At 36.6% G+C, this 17,776-nt stretch overlaps 2 protein-coding genes across 8 annotated transcripts in view; one reads left to right on the top strand and one right to left on the bottom strand.

The window, feature by feature from the left end:
• The window catches only part of CUNH11orf65 (chromosome unknown C11orf65 homolog), a 212,173-nt gene extending 205,396 nt beyond the window's left edge, over nt 1–6,777 (top strand). The window contains exon 9 of the mRNA XM_058424503.1: nt 6,717–6,777. Coding sequence (XP_058280486.1) covers nt 6,717–6,733 — 17 coding nt within the window. The 3' untranslated portion in view covers nt 6,734–6,777. The remainder of the gene's footprint in view (nt 1–6,716) is intronic.
• Nucleotides 1–17,776, bottom strand: part of ATM (ATM serine/threonine kinase) — a 140,691-nt gene that overhangs the window by 100,657 nt on the left and 22,258 nt on the right. For 6 of the 7 annotated variants that reach the window (XM_058424495.1, XM_058424499.1, XM_058424497.1 and 3 more), the window contains 11 exons: nt 16,001–16,164; nt 14,024–14,193; nt 12,055–12,426; nt 11,085–11,279; nt 10,200–10,295; nt 8,964–9,189; nt 6,673–6,798; nt 5,412–5,537; nt 3,934–4,023; nt 1,699–1,870; nt 127–326 (listed from right to left, as the gene is read on the bottom strand). In XM_058424495.1, the coding sequence (XP_058280478.1) occupies nt 127–326; nt 1,699–1,870; nt 3,934–4,023; nt 5,412–5,537; nt 6,673–6,798; nt 8,964–9,189; nt 10,200–10,295; nt 11,085–11,279; nt 12,055–12,426; nt 14,024–14,193; nt 16,001–16,164 (1,937 nt within the window). The remainder of the gene's footprint in view (nt 1–126; nt 327–1,698; nt 1,871–3,933; nt 4,024–5,411; nt 5,538–6,672; nt 6,799–8,963; nt 9,190–10,199; nt 10,296–11,084; nt 11,280–12,054; nt 12,427–14,023; nt 14,194–16,000; nt 16,165–17,776) is intronic. The other variant, XM_058424500.1, reaches the window with a different exon arrangement.

Raw genomic sequence — 17,776 nt, 5'->3', positions numbered from 1 at the left:
GTTCATTTCTCAAGAAAGCAATTTCAGTTCTTCAAAGACACCATGTGATTCTTACATGTCAACTCATTACATTTAGTCAGCAACATCAGATAAAATCCAAGAGCTTCTTCATTTAACGTAACTCACCATATGCAGATGGAGGGATTTGGTAGGGTCTAGCGTGCTAGAATCAATTAACATTAACAATTTCCTCCGAATATCAGCTGCCCTAAAGGACACAGTATTGGTCTGAGCAGTAGTTACACACAAACACAAGAACTTGAGCATGTCTAAGAAAAGTAGATCTTGCTTTGACAGATATTCTTCAGCTAAAGGATTAATGGCACCTAAAAATAAAAAGCACTCATTAACACTGAGAAGGGCACAACAGCCATATATATTCATATTAACTCAAATTTCCTCCTCTTCACAAAAAAAAGTTATGAAAAGCAAAATTATAGTGAAATTAATTATACACTGAAAGCTTCAAAAGTCTTTTTGAAAAATTATCCAGGATTCTGTTGTCAAGAAATAATTCAAAATATGGGGAAAAAAAAAACCCTCAGACAAATGATCATTGCAATAATGTTTATTGTAGGAAAATAGAAAAGAATCTAAATTTCTGACAATAAAAAATGTCAAGTAAATTATGGTATTTATGACTGAAAAATGGTGAAGCCATTAAAAAGTATGACTATCAAGAAAAGCAGGCTGGGCGCGGTGGCTCACACCTGTAATCCCAGCACTTTGAGAGGCTGAGGCGGGCGGATCATGAGGTCAGGAGATTGAGACCATCCTGGCTAACACGGTGAAACCCCGTCTCTACTAAAAAATACAAAAAATTAGCTGGGCGTGGTGGCAGGCGCCTGTAGTCCCAGCTACTCGGGAGGCTGAGGCAGGAAAATGGCGTGAACCCGGGAGGTGAAGCTTGCGGTGAGCCGAGATTGCGCCACTGCACTCCAGCCTGGGCAACAGAGCCAGACTCTCCGTCTCAAAAAAAAAAAGAAAAGAAAAGAAAAGCAACTACCTGGAAAAATACTTATAATTAAACAGGCATTCATAACATGTGAATGTTGATGTTGACTACAATTTTGAAAGTTTCTACAGAGAAATAACAGAAAAAGGTTAAAAGCAATGGCATTACAGGTGTGTTTTCATTTCCTGCTTTCTATTGCCGAAATAACCAATTGTATGATTTTATTTCTTCTTTTGAGACAGAGTCTCACTCTGTCGCCCAGGCTGGAATGCAGTGGCGTGATCTCGGCTCACTGCAACCTCCAGCTTCCCAGGTTCATGCCATTCTCCTGCCTCAGCCTCCCGAGTAGCTGGGACTATAGGCGCCCGCCACCACGCCCGGCTAATTTTTGTGTTTTTAGTAGAGACGGGGTTTCACCATGTTAGCCAGGACGGTCTTGATCTCCTGACCTCGTGATCCGCCCGCCTCCCAAAGTGCTGAGATTACAAGTGTGAGCCACCACACCTGGCCTGGTTTATTTCTTTAATAGTTATCTTAAGTTCCTTCTATGAAGAATAAAATATGAAACTAATAAATTCAAGTAAAAATCAGAAAAATATAAAGTATATAGGAAAGGAACAATTCTAAAAGGCTATACTAAGAGAAAATGAAATAAGCACAAAATTGATATCAATGAGGCCTGTTATACTGCCAAATCAATATAAGGAGGTAAAAGAAATTCCAAGTAGTAAATATGTATTTACCTATGGTACTTTGGCTCTCTCCAGGTTCATTTGCATCACTAACACTACTATCAGGGTAATCATTAAATAGATTCATGGATGACTGATCCTCCACCTCCATTAGATTTCCATTAGTATCATTTTCCATTGATTCTACTTCTCCACGGTCAGATGGCTTTTTGATTGAGGATGCCTTCAAGGAAGAGAAACAAAGATGTTCAAGATGGCTTCTTGCAGGAGCATGTCGTAGTCAAAATTTACCTAATCAGGCTGGGCACAGTGGCTTATATCTGTAATCCCAGCAATTTGGGAGGCTGAGGCAGGTGGATCACCTGAGGTCGGGAGTTCAAAACCAGCCTGGCCAACATGGTGAAACCTTGTCTCTATTTAAAATACAAAAATTAGCTGGGTATGGTGGTGGGCACCTGTAATCCCAGCTACTCAGGAAGCTGAGGCAGGAGAATCACTTGAACTCAGGAGGCAGAGGTTGCAGTGAGCTGAGATCATGCCACTGCACTCCAGCCTGGGTTTGACGAAGTGAGACTCTGTCTCAAAAAAAAAAAAAAAAATTTACCTAATCAAACAATTCAAGGTTCATGTGTAAGTATGAACACTACAGTACTTTTTCTACTAAATGTCCAACAAGAGTAAAATGGATATATAACCTGTAATATGTCTACATAACAAAATAATATGCAAACTTTAAAAATTATTTCTTATATTAAGAAGTTTTGTAACACCCAAAGTATTACCCAAAGAGGGTGTAGGAAAATGTCTAAATTGGTATGACTATTTTGGAGGACAATGACAATATCCATCAAAAAGTAAAATTCGCACTCCTTTTGAACAAGCAAGTCTACTACTAGAAATTATCCTACATCCATCATATACACAAATACAAACAGACAAAATAAAAGTACAATAATCTGTACCACAGAAGTCTTTGTAACCCAAAAAACTAGAAACCACTTAAAATGTTAATTAAGAGCAGATGGTCTTTTTGGCTCAGTGTGGTGGCTCACCCCTGTAATCCAAGCACTTTGGGAGGCCAAGGTGGGCAGATCATTTGAGGTCAGGAATTCTAGACCAGCCCGGCCAACATGGTGAAACCTGGTCTCTACTAAAAATATAAAAATTAGCCAGTTGTGGTGGCACACATCTGTAATCCCAGCTTCTTGAGAGGCTGAGGCAGGAGAATCTCTTGAACCTGGGAGGTGGGGGCTGCAGTGAGCCGAGATTATGCCACTGAACTCCAGCCCAGGCAACAGAACAAGACTTCGTCTCAAAAAAAAAAAAAAAAAGGAGCAGATAAGCTTTCATATACATATATACTATTCACTATTACCACACAATAGAATACCATGCACTGCTAAATAAACAAACTATAACAGCAGATAGCTTATAAAATAAGTACAGTGACATGGAAAATGATTAAGATGTGTCATAAAATGGAAATAAGTTACAGAATATGTTTTCACTCAATAGATATTTCAATATCTACTTTGTATGCCCGGCAGTGTTCCAGAAAAAAGAATGTATGTGGCATAGCCCATTTGTATGGAAGAAAAATAAATACTACAATAAGAATATGTTGCTTGCCTGGCAAGATTTTTGGTCACTTTTAAAGAACAAAGAATTATTTTAAATTTTGGTACAATGTTGCATAGAAATAGCTGTGAGCCTGGATGATTCGTTCCCAATTTTTAAGTTCTCAATTATTTATTGAGAAACTAAAGGCAGGCACTACTATGCTAGGTATTGATATTAAGAAGCAATCAGGTATATTTCCCCACAAGACAAATTATTTAATTTCCACATTTTATTTTTTAAATTTTTTTATTTTTGAGATGGAGTCTCGCTCTGTTGCCTAGGCTGGAGTGCAGTGGCATGATCTTGGCTCACTGCAACCTCCACCACCCAGGTTCAAGCAATTCTCCTGCCTCAGCCTCCCGAGTAGCTGGGACTACAGGCGCACGTCACCACGCCTGGCTAATTTTTAGTATTTTTAGTAGAGACGGGATTTCACCGTGTTAGCCAAGATGGTCTTAATCTCCTGACCTTGTGATCCACCCACCTCAGCCTCCCAAAGTGCTGGGATTACAGGTGTGAGCCACCGCGCCCGGCCTTAATTTCTACATTTGTAAAAATGTAAGAGCTATATGTTGTGAGATGCATCCTTATTTACAAAGATATTTCAACAAAAAAATTATGCCTATTAGAATCAAAATATGACAGCAAAACAGGAAGCATACTTACTAAACTTTTACAAATATCTGCAATGTCATTCATTAGCTTTGATGTTAACAATCGCAGGAAAAAGCCAGATGCAATCTTATTTGGACTCTTCTGCAATTAAGACAAAGAACCAAGCAACAAAGAAATAAAAACAATTATTCTTGGCAGACAGTGTTTTCTCTATCTTGAATGAAATGTAGATAGTTTACTATTAGGGCCAAGATATATGCTGCTTCAAAAACACATCTTTTCTTAGAGTAATAATAACTATACTATACATCTTTCATTGTGCTTTAACAACAATAAAGTAACAGCTATTGACCCTAAACATAAGTAAGCTATAATTATAGGTTAGAGTTTATTCTACTTTTCTCCTTCCTAACTTATACCAAAAGGGAGGAAAAACACATTACAAAACCAAGAAATATGTTGATAATATTGCTATATGGCCATGTACCTAATACTAGGTCTGAAATATACTTCCAATTATTATCAATACTCTGGGGTCTGGCTTGGCTATCCCACAGGCGCTGCAGATAAAAACAAAGATTACATGCAGTAGCACTCTTTCTACCAAATGTTATGTAAGGTGATCTGAGCAAAAAAAAGTAAAGTATGTGCTGGAATTATTGTTGTGTTGCTCACTAGCCCTGCTACGCATACCACATAGTTTGGGTCAAAAAATTTTTATTAAATGAATGAAAATGTCCTAGGAATAAAAGAGTCATCTATATGGTTGTATACAAAAGTCGTAAGGCAATCTCAGAAAATTTCCTGAACTTATAAAATTAGTTTCAAGAGAAACTCAGATTCCTATTGCTTATTTGTCTGGATATTACCTTTATGTACCATTCAACTGAATTTTAAATCAATTTGTATAACTTATGAATGTGACCAGATATGGTAGCTCACACCTGTAATCACAGCACTTTGAGATGTAAGGATGTGGTGTAAGGATCACTTGAGCCTAGGGTTTGAGACTAGCCTGGGCAACGTGTAAAACCCTATCAATACAAAAAAACACAAAAATACAAAAATCAGCCAGGCATGGTGGTGTACACTTGTAGTCCCAGCTACTAAGGAGGCTAAGGTGGGAGAATCACTTGAGCCCAGGAGGTCGAGGCTGCTGTGAGCCCAGGAGGTCAAGGCTGCTGGATCGCAGTGATGTCATCACTCACTCTGGGTGAAAGAGCAAGAGACTGCCTCAAAAAAAAAAGAATAAAAATGAAAGTAAAAAATAAATTTATGAGTGGACACCAAAACAGTAATATCAACCAGTAATCAATTCCCTGCATAGGCTACACTTTCAAGTAAAAAGAAAATTTTAGCTAGGTGGTACATGCCTGTAGTCCGAATTACTCGGGAGGCTGAGGCAGGAGAATTGCTGGAAACCAGGAGGTCAAGGCTACAGTGAGTTGTAACAATCCCACTGCACTCCAGCCTGGGTGACAGAGAAATATCCTATCTCAAAAAACAAAAGAAGAAGAAGAAAATCTTACCTTGGTACAGTTGCTCAAGCAATGTGTACATAGATGCATCATATTTCTCAAGGAACCAATTCTGAATTCCTCATTTGTCTTATTTTTAAACACAGTGATACTTTCTCCTGCACATTGCATTAGAGACTATTACGAATAGAAGGAAAAATGCAAATTCCAGTTAAAATTATAGTTTAGTATTGCTTTTTACAGTGTACTTTGATCTTGCACATACTATAAAATAAAAAATAAAATAAAGTGCACTTAAGAGAAAAAATGAAATGTTTTTAGAATTTCCACGTAGTCATACAGTATAAGCAAAACTCATTAACAATTTTTTAAAATGGCAAATCTCATACTCTGTTCTTGCAAATCATACCAGTGACAGAGTACTACCAAGAGATAAGAAAGAGTTTCATGCTTACAGCCTATCATTAAAAAGTCAGGAAACAACAGATACTGGACAGAATGTGGAGAAACGGGAATGCTTTTACACTGTTGGTGGGAGTGTAAATTAGTTCAACCATTGTGGAAGACAGTGTGGCAATTCCTCAAGGATCTAGAACTAGAAATACCATTTGACCCAGCAATCCCATTACTGGGTATATACCCAAAGGATTATAAATCATTTTACTATAAAGACACATGCACACATATGTTTGTTGCAGCACTGTTCACAATAGCAAAAACTTCGAAGCAACCCAAATGCCCATCAATGATAGACTGGATAAAGATAATGTGGCACATATACACCATGGTATACTATGCAGCCATAAAAAAGGATGAGTTCATGTCCTTTGCAGGGACATGGATGAAGCTGGAAACCATCATTCTCAGCAAACTAACACAAGAACAGAAAAACAAACACCGCATGTTCTCACTCATAAGTGGGAGCTGAACAATGAGAACACACAGACACAGGGAGGGGAACATTACACACCAGGTCAGGGGGTGAGGGGCTAGGGGAGGGATAGCATTAGGAGAAGTACCTAATGCAGATGATGGGTTGATGGGTGCAGCAAACCACCATGGCACTGTATATCTATGTAACAAACCTGCATGTTCTGCATCATGTACCCCAGAACTTAAAGTATAATAATAATTAAAAATTAAAAAATTAAAACAATTTAAAAAATACATAGTATAATTTATTCTATTACATAAATAAAAGAAAAGGTTAACCTGCATAAAATTTAATGTCTTCAAAACAAATGTAATAATTTTCTCAGGAATACATTTCATTCAAATTTATCTGAAACTTTATTAGTGTAAATTCTCCTACCTTGGCTTTCTGGAATAATTCTGACTTATATGCTTCCTCTTCAGCTATTACACCCATATAACAGTAGCAGCCAAGGACACCCACCAAAAGACGTGAACACCGGACAAGAGTTTCTGAATCTGTGATCTTAAAGTAAACCACAAATAAAAATATATATATTTCATAAATAATTTAGTATGCTCTATCTTTTGTAAGAACAAATTCTACATACATATTAAAAAACAAAAGTTCAGTTAACTGAGTTAAAGGTGGCATATCCTGGATAGCTTTAAAAACAACTAGGAGATCACTGTAGAATTATAACCAGGATTCTCAAGAAAAATAGCCTAAGTATCTCCTGATGGCCAAGCAGGATATATCATTATAGGGTGGAGCATGTACTGTACACATAGGCCCTTAAATATCTGAGGTAGGGATGAAAGAAAAGAAAAAAAGCTTCATAGGCAAATAAATGACTATAAGTCTTAGAACACAAGCAGAAATTAGAGTCATATAAAGAGACATTAAAATGACATTTTAAGCTTCTGAAGAACAGGAACCTTGACTTATTCAGCTTTTTAGACTCCACAGAATAGCATAAAACATTTTTTCTAGTAGGTAAAAGTTTAGACAGCTGGCTCGGCATGATGGCTCATGCCTATAACCCCAACACTTTGGGAGGCCAAGGCGGGCGGATCACCTGAGGTCAGGAGTTCGAGACCAACCTGGCTAACGTGGTGAAACCTTGTCTCTACTAAAAATACAAAAATTAGCTGGGCATGATGGCAGGCACCTATAATCCCAGCTACTCAGGAGGCTGAGGCAGGAAAATTGCTTGAACCCAGGAGGCGAAGGTTGCAATGAGCCAAGATCACGCCACTGCACTCCAGCCTGGGCAACAGAGCAAGACTCCATCTCAAAAAAAAAAAAGTTTAGACAATTTTATAGAATTACTAAGAATCTGCTAAGTTACACAGAAGATGTTCAGATTTTTTTTGTTCCTACAGGGTAGGAAATGGCATTTTAGGAGAAAATATACAAAACTAAATTACTTTGTAATGAAAGTGGTTACAATTGTGGTGCAGAAGAATGTCAGTAAAAGATCATAAAGAGGCACAGTGTCCCCTCTCATGTCCTCAAGTCATTTTCCCTGGCTACTGAATTCACTCCTTTGAATGGACTGATGGCTTTATTTTATTTAATCATTTACCATGTAATAAGGCACTGTGGAGGATACAAAGATTAATAAAAATATGTATGCCCTTTTAAGAGCTTATGTTTAAGAGTTATAGTTCAAGAGATATTTGTATACAAACCATATGTAAATATCCATGGTATAAAGAAGATGCTAACTGCCATTGAAAATGTGAAACATTAAGTACTATTAAATTAAAAGATGAAAAATTATTAGGCCAGGCACAGTGGCTCACGCCTGTAATCCTAGCACTTTGGGATGCTGAGGTGGGTCCATCACCTGAGGTCAGGAGTTTAAGACCAGCCTGGCCAACATAGCAAAACCCCATCTCTACTAAAAATACAAAAATTACCTGGGCGTGGTAGCACACGCCTGTCCCAGCTACTCGGAAGACTGCGGCAAGAGAATTGCTTGAGCTGGAAGATAGAGGTTGCAGTGAGCCAAGATCACGTCACTGTACTCCAGCCTGGGCAACAGAGCGAGGCTCCGTCTCAAAAAGAAAAATTCTTAGAATCTTACTTTCTGAGATTCTAAAAAAGGCGTTAGCAAGGATTTTGACATGTGGATGATCTGAATACACAGAAATAGGTAGAAAGACATTTCACATTTTAAAAAAATGGAAGTTTTGGCAAGAGAACAGTATACATAAAGAGAACTCGTGATTTTATGAGGCTAAAGGAAATTCCTGGATGACGACTAAAATAATTGCTAGTCCATTTATTGTCTTTACTAATCACTCGTCTCTCTTCAAATGCCACCAAAATCTATTAGATTTGTTTAAATCGTGTTCTTTTCTATTACTATAACATTTCCCTCCTTTGTATTTAGAGGTTTTTTTCATCATATATGCTCAAACTCTTACTATCCCTCACTAACCTACACAAGGAATTATTTTATGTCTACCATAATTTCCACTACAAAGGAAGTACTCAAATTATTATTGAGTTTTCCTTTAATTATGCTAAGTTGTCCAATTTGTAGCCCTTTACTGCCACTTTGCTTTTAAAATCAAGCCTCCCACCATCCTTGGTGTTTTTCCTGCCCCTATTTCTCCTTCCTAACAGTTTACCAAAGTTTAATCATATATAAGCTTAGTTCTTTTTTAAAAAAATCTCACCTCAGATGAGTGATTATTTAGAAGCTGTTCTGATAATTCCAGAAGACAGCGATCCAGTGATTCCTTGAGATTCTGGTGGACAGAGAAGCCAATACTGGACTGGTGCTTTTCTATACCACATTCTCTCACAATGGTTAAAAAGTCCATCTTGTCAAAAGTTGTCTGAAGAAATAGTTCTTCTACCTCTGAGAATGAAAGTTCTTCTTTATCTTTTTGGTGGTGTTCACTTCAAGAAAGTAAGATCTTTAATTTATAAACCAAGTACCTAATGCTTTGCCTTTATATGTATTAGCAATATATTACAAAGGAAAACATTAACCTAGTATCTACATCATTCAAAGACTACTTATATAATTAATAGATTATTCTTTTAAATGCTTCTCTTCTTTGGACTTTGATACCTACTTGTATCAAATTTCATTATTCAGTAGCAAATTTTACTAACAGATAGAGAAAAAAATACAAGTTACAATTTCAAAGGCAAATTCAGAAAGTATTTTTAAAAACACCAGATACAAATGTTAAGCATAACATTGTCTGCAAACATACCCCTTTTTTCACCAAGCAGAGGAAGTAAAGAGCATAGGTTTAAAAACCTGTAACATCTGGTATGGGTAAGCAGTTATGCATCCTTTGGGTTAGAAAAGTAATGATCTTGCAACCAAAGTTTCATTATTGTTGTTGGTATTTATTTGTTTTTCACTATCAATTTCTCCAATAAGTAGGAATCTTTTTCATCTTTTGCCCTCTTGAGGAAGATAAGGAATGTTTGTGCCAGTGAGTCATTTTCAGTCACAGCAATACAATCTAAGTCTCTTCAGTCAATCAACTAAAATCAGGTTTAGATTTATTTTTGTTTTCAATTATCATTAGTTTTTAAAGCTAACAAATAGTCAAATCATAGTTGATGTACAGAAATGGGTAACATCTTTAAGAACTTATTTCATATAAATTTTATATTCTTAATTTCCCAGCATAACCATTCAATTTTTCTCATTGGCACTTGTCACATATTATACTATACAGCATTAAAAAATAGTAAGCTTGGTCTAATGTTATATAACATAGATTACAATCACTGAATTAAAACAACCTCTTCCCTGGCTAACAGTTGCAATTTTTCTGGACCAATTTAGTTTACAATTATTAAGATGCAGCTACTACCCAGCTAAAATTATCATCTTTGTAATTAAAGCTATAGCTTAAAATGACAAAGAGCATTATTAGATAACATACCATTCTGGCACACTTTGGAAAAAATTCATTGCAGCTTTACAGTTTTTCATAGTGAGACTCACAAGAATTTTCTCCAGTACAAGATGAGGAAAATTACTATAAAGAAAAACAAAAAGCTTCACTTAGAAGACCAAAAGCCATGTAAAGAATACTTTAAACTTTAACATCCATGTTTAGCTATAAATCTTGACTTCTAAAATTTGGATCCTAGATTAAAATTGCTTTCATCTATGCTGAATTTCTTAATATCTAAAAGGACAATTTAAGGAGGACAACCATTGTTACTATCATTTCCAATACTGTTTAGAAACAGGATGTCTGATTAACATTATTTCTGAAATAAATAAAAGGTTGCAAAATTAAAGCAAAAATACTTTAATTGGATCCATTCGGAGGTCTGCTCTCCAATCATTTGGTTCCAATTACCAATCTGTGGAAAGGTTAAGTGGACGAGTGACTCCATTCCTTTATCCTAGTGCTTACATCCTGTTTTGTCTTCCTCGTTTCCTCACCTCATTCATAAAACGTATTTTACCCAAAAGACACTCCCGTTATGAGAAAGGAGCCAGGATCTACATGACTCAGATATATGGACTTATTTATTTAAAAAATCAGAAAGGAACACATAAATGCTCAAAGAATTATATGTGCACTCTTCATGCACATCCCCCATATTCTCACAGTGAGACAACCCTTTATTTCAGAAGCAATCAGGCATAAAGACACAGGTAACTGTAAAAGCAAACATAATATTTAATAATTAAGGTTAGAGCTGGGAAATTCTGCATTATTATTATAAAATAAAGCCATCTGGCATCAAATAAGTGGAGAGAGCCTGATAAAACAAACAAAAAAACCAGCAGCATGCTAACGAACTTAAATTACCTGTGAAGAATTGGAGGCACTTCTGTACTATTTTCTAAGTCACCCTCTAGCTGATAGAATAAGAGCCATTTCATTATTGATTCCTTTAAAGAAAAGCTTCTATTTACTTCACACATATTTTGCTCTATTCCCATTTTTACTGTTCCTGGAACTATACTGGTAGTCAGTGCCAAAGTCAAACAGCATACTGCAGGACTATAACAAAACAAAGGACAATTGTGAAAAGCAAGCTATTGGAGGGGCAAAGACTTTATCTATCAGGACAGTGCCTGGCACATACATTTAATTAAGGTGACTAAATGAACATAAAAATTGTTAAAAGTCTGATTACATTTGGGAAGATTCTTGATTAAAAAATAGCTCGTTTATTAACAGTGCATAGTACTACAATTTAAACACGGCTATTGAATAAATAATGATAAATTGCACATAAAAGAAATTTAAACTCTTTATAATTCTTTAAAGAAAGTCTTTTGGATACACGTATACAATTAGAAGGAATAAGACCTGGTGTCTGATACATCAGTAGGGTGGCTACGGTTAACATTAATCTATTGTACATTTCAAAATAGCAAGAAGAGAATAATTCAAACATTCCTAGCATGAAGAAACGATATGTAGGGTGCTGATATCCCATCACCCTATATGAGTGTGTCATATGAGTGTGTCAAATTATCACATGTACCTTGAAAATATATAACTCTATTATAGATCAATTAAAAATTTTTTAATTAAAAAAGAAATTCCTTAACGTTAGACTTTAATAATTTGTCAACATTTGAAACTAAATTCACTTATGCATTTATTAAGTCTTCTCGGCCAAACAAGAAAAGCATCTGAAATAGAATTTGACATCTTTAACTGAAGTAACAAACTATGAAAATGATCAGGGAAATGTGAGTGTGTGTGTGTGTGTGTGTGTGTGTGTGTGTTTATCTGTAAAGTCAGACAGAATGCATGCTGAACTTACCATGAAGGTCTGCAGGCTGATCCAGTAAATAACTTCCAGAATTCTCTGTCAACCTCAACTAAACTACCCTGAATTATGGCTCCAAGTAAGCCAAAGTTTTCAGCTTGTATTTGCTCAGAACTTATACCACGAAAGGTAATACACCAAATTTTATTCCAGAGTTTTAATAAATCTGACTTTTGTGAGCTTTCTAGGTTTGACCTCTTGTCTTGACACAATGCAACTTCCGTAAGGCATCGTAACACATATGGTGTACGTTCCCCGTGTCGCTGTTGGGGTAGAAGCTGAGATAGTATCATCAGTAATGGAGACAGCTCACAGTTAGGTAAACTTGCAGGATACTTTGATATTAATTGGGTTGCAATCTGTAGCCTAAAAAAAAAAAAAAAAAGGATAATTTGAAAACTATTCAATCACATTAACAAACTAAAAGGAAATATATAGACATGGTACTCTTACCATATCCTAATTAGAGAATCACCATCTTCATTTCCATAGTACTCTAAAAATAAATTGGCTGTTAATAGTTACTATGTCCTACTTCCTAAACTGGCAGGAAAATTGTCAACGTTTTGGCTAGCTGGGTAAGTTGTTAAGTTTCCCTTAAACAAATATTTTAAAGGATATTAAATTAGCAATATTTGGGCCAAGTGGTTTCCCAGCACTTTGGGAGGCCAAGGCAGGCGTATCACGAGGTTAGGAGTTCGAGACCAGCCTGGCCAACATGGTGAAACCCAGTCTCTACTAAAAATACAAAAATTAGCTGGGCATGGTGGCACATGCCTGGAATCCCAGCTACTCAGGAGGCTGAGGCAGGATAACTGCTTGAACCCGGGAGGTGGAGGTTGCAGTGAGCCAAGATCGTGCCACTGCACTCCAGCCTGGGCAACAAAGCGAGCCTCCATCTCAGAAAAAAAAATATATATATTTAGCAATATTTTATTTCTGAGTTATCTTGTTCATCCTTGCTCTGTAGTCACCAAAACGATTCCTCTAAAACAGGAAAACAAAGAAACCCAAAAAACTGTTTTTCCTTTACATTAATTCAGTTAATCCAATAAACATTTGCTGTGTATTATTCTCTAGTACGTGTGATACTTAAGAATAGGAACCTTATGTTATTCATCTCTGTATCTCTAATGCTTAGCCCATAACAGGTGCTCAATAAATTACTCTCGACTAAAAGGACAAATTAAGAATCTTAAATAGCTACTCTTAACTATACAAAAATGAACTTAAGCAATAGGTATCTAAATCAATATGCTTTTCCCCCAGAAGTCACTTATACTTAAACATTCCATCAACATGGTAATCAAAAGAGCACTGATCATGAGTTTGACTATCATCTATGAATCTCTGTCCTTACAGAAGTTGCTTAACCTCTCTGGGTTTCAGTTTCTTTTCAGTAAAGCAAACAGGCTGAACTAGATAAATTCTAAACATCCTTACCAGATCTAATATTTTGGGATTCCAAAGTATTCCATAATTTATTTGATTACTTAAATACATGTGAATGTTATATGGGAATAAAGAAGATAGAAAATAAGAGAAAATAACTTTTTATCATGGCATAAGGTCAAAATTATTCTGTGATTTAAGATTATCTTTAACTTCTTCCTAATTCTATTAGAAGGTGCTACATATGCTAAAATCTATTGTTGAAGTGTACAATTCAGTGAATTCCATGAGGTGCACACTTCTAATTGCCTACCAGAGAGCCAGTCCTCCTTCTTAACTTGCTATGACAATATGATTAAAAAAGGTGGCCCTGCCCTTGGCCCCAGCAAATGAGCCATTAATGATTGATCTCATTTGTCATGGCAATCACATATCCCTTTGCTAGTAATAGGTTTGGGGGTAGCAAATGACTTAGTTCTGGTTGAGATGAAAGGATTCCACTGAAAGTTTTCTGAAAAATAACATACAAGAGATTAAAATGACACTGAATGAGAAAATGATAACATTTTACCAAGGCACAAGATCAAAATCATTCTGTGACTTCTGAAGGTGATCTTTTATTACTTCCCAGCCTAGTTCTATTTTCTTCCTTTTGCAAGGTACACTGTAATCACTAGATTCTCTTTGTGTAGTAGTATAAGATTGAGAAATCTCCAAGGATCTGGTATCTTCATTGAAAACCTGTAAAATAAAAATAAATCCACTTTTTTCTTTTTTTTTTTTTTTTTGAGCTAGAGTTTCGCTGTTGTTTCCCAGGCTGGAGTGGAACAGCACGATCTCGTATCACCACAATCTCTGCCTCCCAGGTTCAAGTGATTCTCCTGCCTCAGCCTCCCGAGCAGCTGGGATTACAGGCATGCACCACCACTCCCAGCTAACTTTGTATTTTTAGTAGAGACAGAGTTTCTCCATGTTGGTCAGACTGGTCTTGAACTCCCAACCTCAGGTGATCCGCCCGCCTCAGCCTCCCAAAGTGCCAGGATTACAGGCGTGAGCCACCATGCCTGGCCAAATCCACTGTTTTCATTGCTATTGTCTTCTAATATTTCATTGGGGGAAAAAAATTCTTTCTGAAATGAAGATACAGGGAACTCATGAAGCAAGAGTAATACATTACAGAAACATAGAAATCTGATAACACAGTAAGAAACAAACATTTTGCATGACAGTAATGGCACTTTAGAAAGCAGGTATTACCAAGTAATGCATTAGTTTTATTTCCTGGGAACATTTACTAAAAGCACTAAGAAATCTAAAAGTAAAGCAAAAACCTTTACTTTCAAAGGGATTCAATTTTTTAAATTAAAGAAATTTAAGAAATTTTAAGAAATATTAAGAAAATATTTGACAGAGTGAAATTACTACTCAGGATGTTAACCAAATCTCTGGGGAACAGAGTTTTATTTAAGAAACATTAGGCCATCAGGTGATGAATGGTTAAGTAAAATGGAGTATATCCATACAACTGAATATTATTCAGCCATAAAAATGAATGAAGCACTGATTCGTGGTAAAACATGAACTTTGAAAACATTATACTAAGTGAAAGAAACCAGACACAAAGACTCACATATTGTATGATTCCATTTAAAGGAACTGTCCCAAACAGGAAAATGCACAAAAACCAAGATTGATTAGTGGCTGGTTGCCAGGATCTAGGAGATGCAAGGAATTGGGACTGAATGCTAAGAAGGGATGAGGTTTCTTTTGGGATGATAAAAAAGTTCTGAGCTGGGCACGGTGGCTCACACCTGTAATCCCAGCACTATGGGAGGCCGAGGCAGGCAGATCACAAGGTCAGGAGTCTGAGAACAGGCTGGCCAATATGGTGAAACCCAGTCTCTACTGAAAATACAAAAATTAGCTGGGCGTGGTGGCAGGCACCTGTGGTCCCAGCTACTCGGGAGGCTGACGCAGGAGAATCACTTGAACCTGGGAAGGAGAGGTTGCAGTGAGTGGAGATTGTGCCACTGCACTCCAGCCTGGGTGACAGAGCAAGACCCCATCTCAAAAAAAAAAAAAAAAAAGTTTCTGGAATTAGTGATGATGGTTGTACAACATAGTAAAAATACTAAAAACCACTGACATGTACAACTCAAAATCGTGAATTTTATGCTATGTGAACTCTACCTTAATGCAAAAAAAAGAAACAGACTGGGCTTGGTGGCTCATGCCTGTAATCCCAGCACTTTGTAGAATAGAGTTGAGTAGAATCGAAACATTAGGGTTAGGGTCACCTTATTTCCTAGAGACAATCATTTAAGAATGAAAAAGTTCATTGTTAGTTTTCAAATATCTGCAAAAGCATTAACTTTTAAGTTAAAAGGGTATTTCCAAATATTTCTGATATTTTGAAAGGAATAGTTGCATGTACAGAGTCATGGTATAGGCTTTTTGTGAGAACACAGGTTTTAAAAGCCTAAAATGCCCAGTTTTAAAAAAAAATTAACAGGAAATTTCTAAATGTGACATGACCTATTTACTGTACCTGGTGACAAATATCTGCCATCAATTCAATCAAATTTTCTTTGACGGCAATATTACGAAATCCTGAAGAATACTTTCCTCTACTTCCTATATGACTTATCTCATTCACTAGCAGATCATATAAGTTGTATAAAATACTTTTCCATTTTGTTGATTCATAAGCACCTGTAATCCAAAAAATTAAAATGTAATTTATTTATGTACTCTGTTTACACTGCTAGCTCCCACAAAATTCTTCAGCTGTCAAGCTGCATCAGCGTTAGAAGACATCTGGTCCAACCTTCCATTCGTACTAATGCCTCTTCTGACAAGATCCTTGACAAACTCTATTTCCTAACTGTCCATTTTACATTTAGATAACTGTACTTCTTATAAATTTCCTCCATATTCTGACCTAAAATCTGCCTTTCTTCAATTTATTCTCCCACCTGAGGCAAATACAATTAATAAGTTCCCTCTTTCATATGAGGACCAGGTTCTCCGTATGCCTTTTTCTGGCCTAAGAGAAAAACATTACAAGTTCCTTCAACTAGTGTAAAAATGACATATTATTCAGACTTCTCACCATTTCAGTCATCTTTCCCAAGACACATTCCAGTCAACTTAAAATGCTGACTGTACAAAATCTGGTGAACATGATAATCCAACTGTGGCCTGACTAGTATGTGAAACAAAAGGTCTATTATTTCCCACAAACAAGGTACTACAAAATCTATTAATGTAGTCTGAAACTACATTAGCTTTTCTGGCATCCTCATCATCCTGCCAATTTTAAATTCATCCTAAATATGCAGTTAACTAAATCCCTAAACATATCATATCACCTCCTAATAAGCCTGATCTTCATCCTGGTGAGAAGAGGTGAGTAAAAGATGAAAAACTATGAAAAGTCACCATTTTTTCACTTATAGTAGTTTCATGGGCTACATATTATCTAGATATACTTATTAGAAGAGCCCATAAAACAAATACACAGCTACTTTTGATAAAAAGTGGCTACACGGCCAGGTGCAGTGGCTCATGCCTATAATCCCAGCACTTTGGGAAGCTGAGGCAGGTGGATGGTTTGAGGTCAGGAGCTCAAGACCAGCTTGGCCAACATGGTGGGACCCCATCTCTATTAAAATACAAAAATTAGCTGGGCATGGTGGCGGGCACCTGTAATCCCAGCTAATCAGAAGGCTGAGGCAGGAGAATTGCTTGAACCCAGGAGGCAGAGGTTGCAGTGAGCTAACATTGTGTCACTGCACTTCAGCCTGGGCGACAGAGTGAGGCTCTGCCTCAAAAAAAAAAAAAAAAGTGGCTACAAGACATTTCCTCCATTATAGCTGCTATTACTCAATGTGGTATGCTGTTTTAAGAAAGTCACTATACTAGCCATGATGAGTTGGTCCAAAGGCTAGTATAAGCCCAAAGGCAATCATAGACAAAGCATGAGGAAACTCCAGTTCCAGCCAATAAAGTTCCTAACTACAGAAAAGCACTATACCTTCTGGGCAATACTCTCTTGGTATAGGACATATATGAAGGAATTAAGGAGAATAAGTGATTCTCCTTAACAATTGATACTTTAGGGCAAACAGGGCCCTAGAGTAACTATGAGGCTTAAGGCAGCAACTTCCCTGTTTCCGCCTCACGTTCCTATTAAAGTAATATGTATTCAGCTCCTCAGGAGCTGAATAATCTGACTGGTTTTAGTCTAATTTATGTATTTTATCTTCTAATAAAAGTAATAGGTGGATAAACAAGATCCTGCTTTCTTTAAATTATTTTGCCC

Source organism: Hylobates moloch, unplaced genomic scaffold (assembly GCF_009828535.3).
Source record: "Hylobates moloch isolate HMO894 unplaced genomic scaffold, HMol_V3 SCAFFOLD_11, whole genome shotgun sequence".
Lineage (NCBI taxonomy): Eukaryota > Metazoa > Chordata > Mammalia > Primates > Hylobatidae > Hylobates > Hylobates moloch.
Note: the sequence above shows the minus strand (reverse complement) of the source record. Positions and strands in the feature narration are given on the sequence as shown.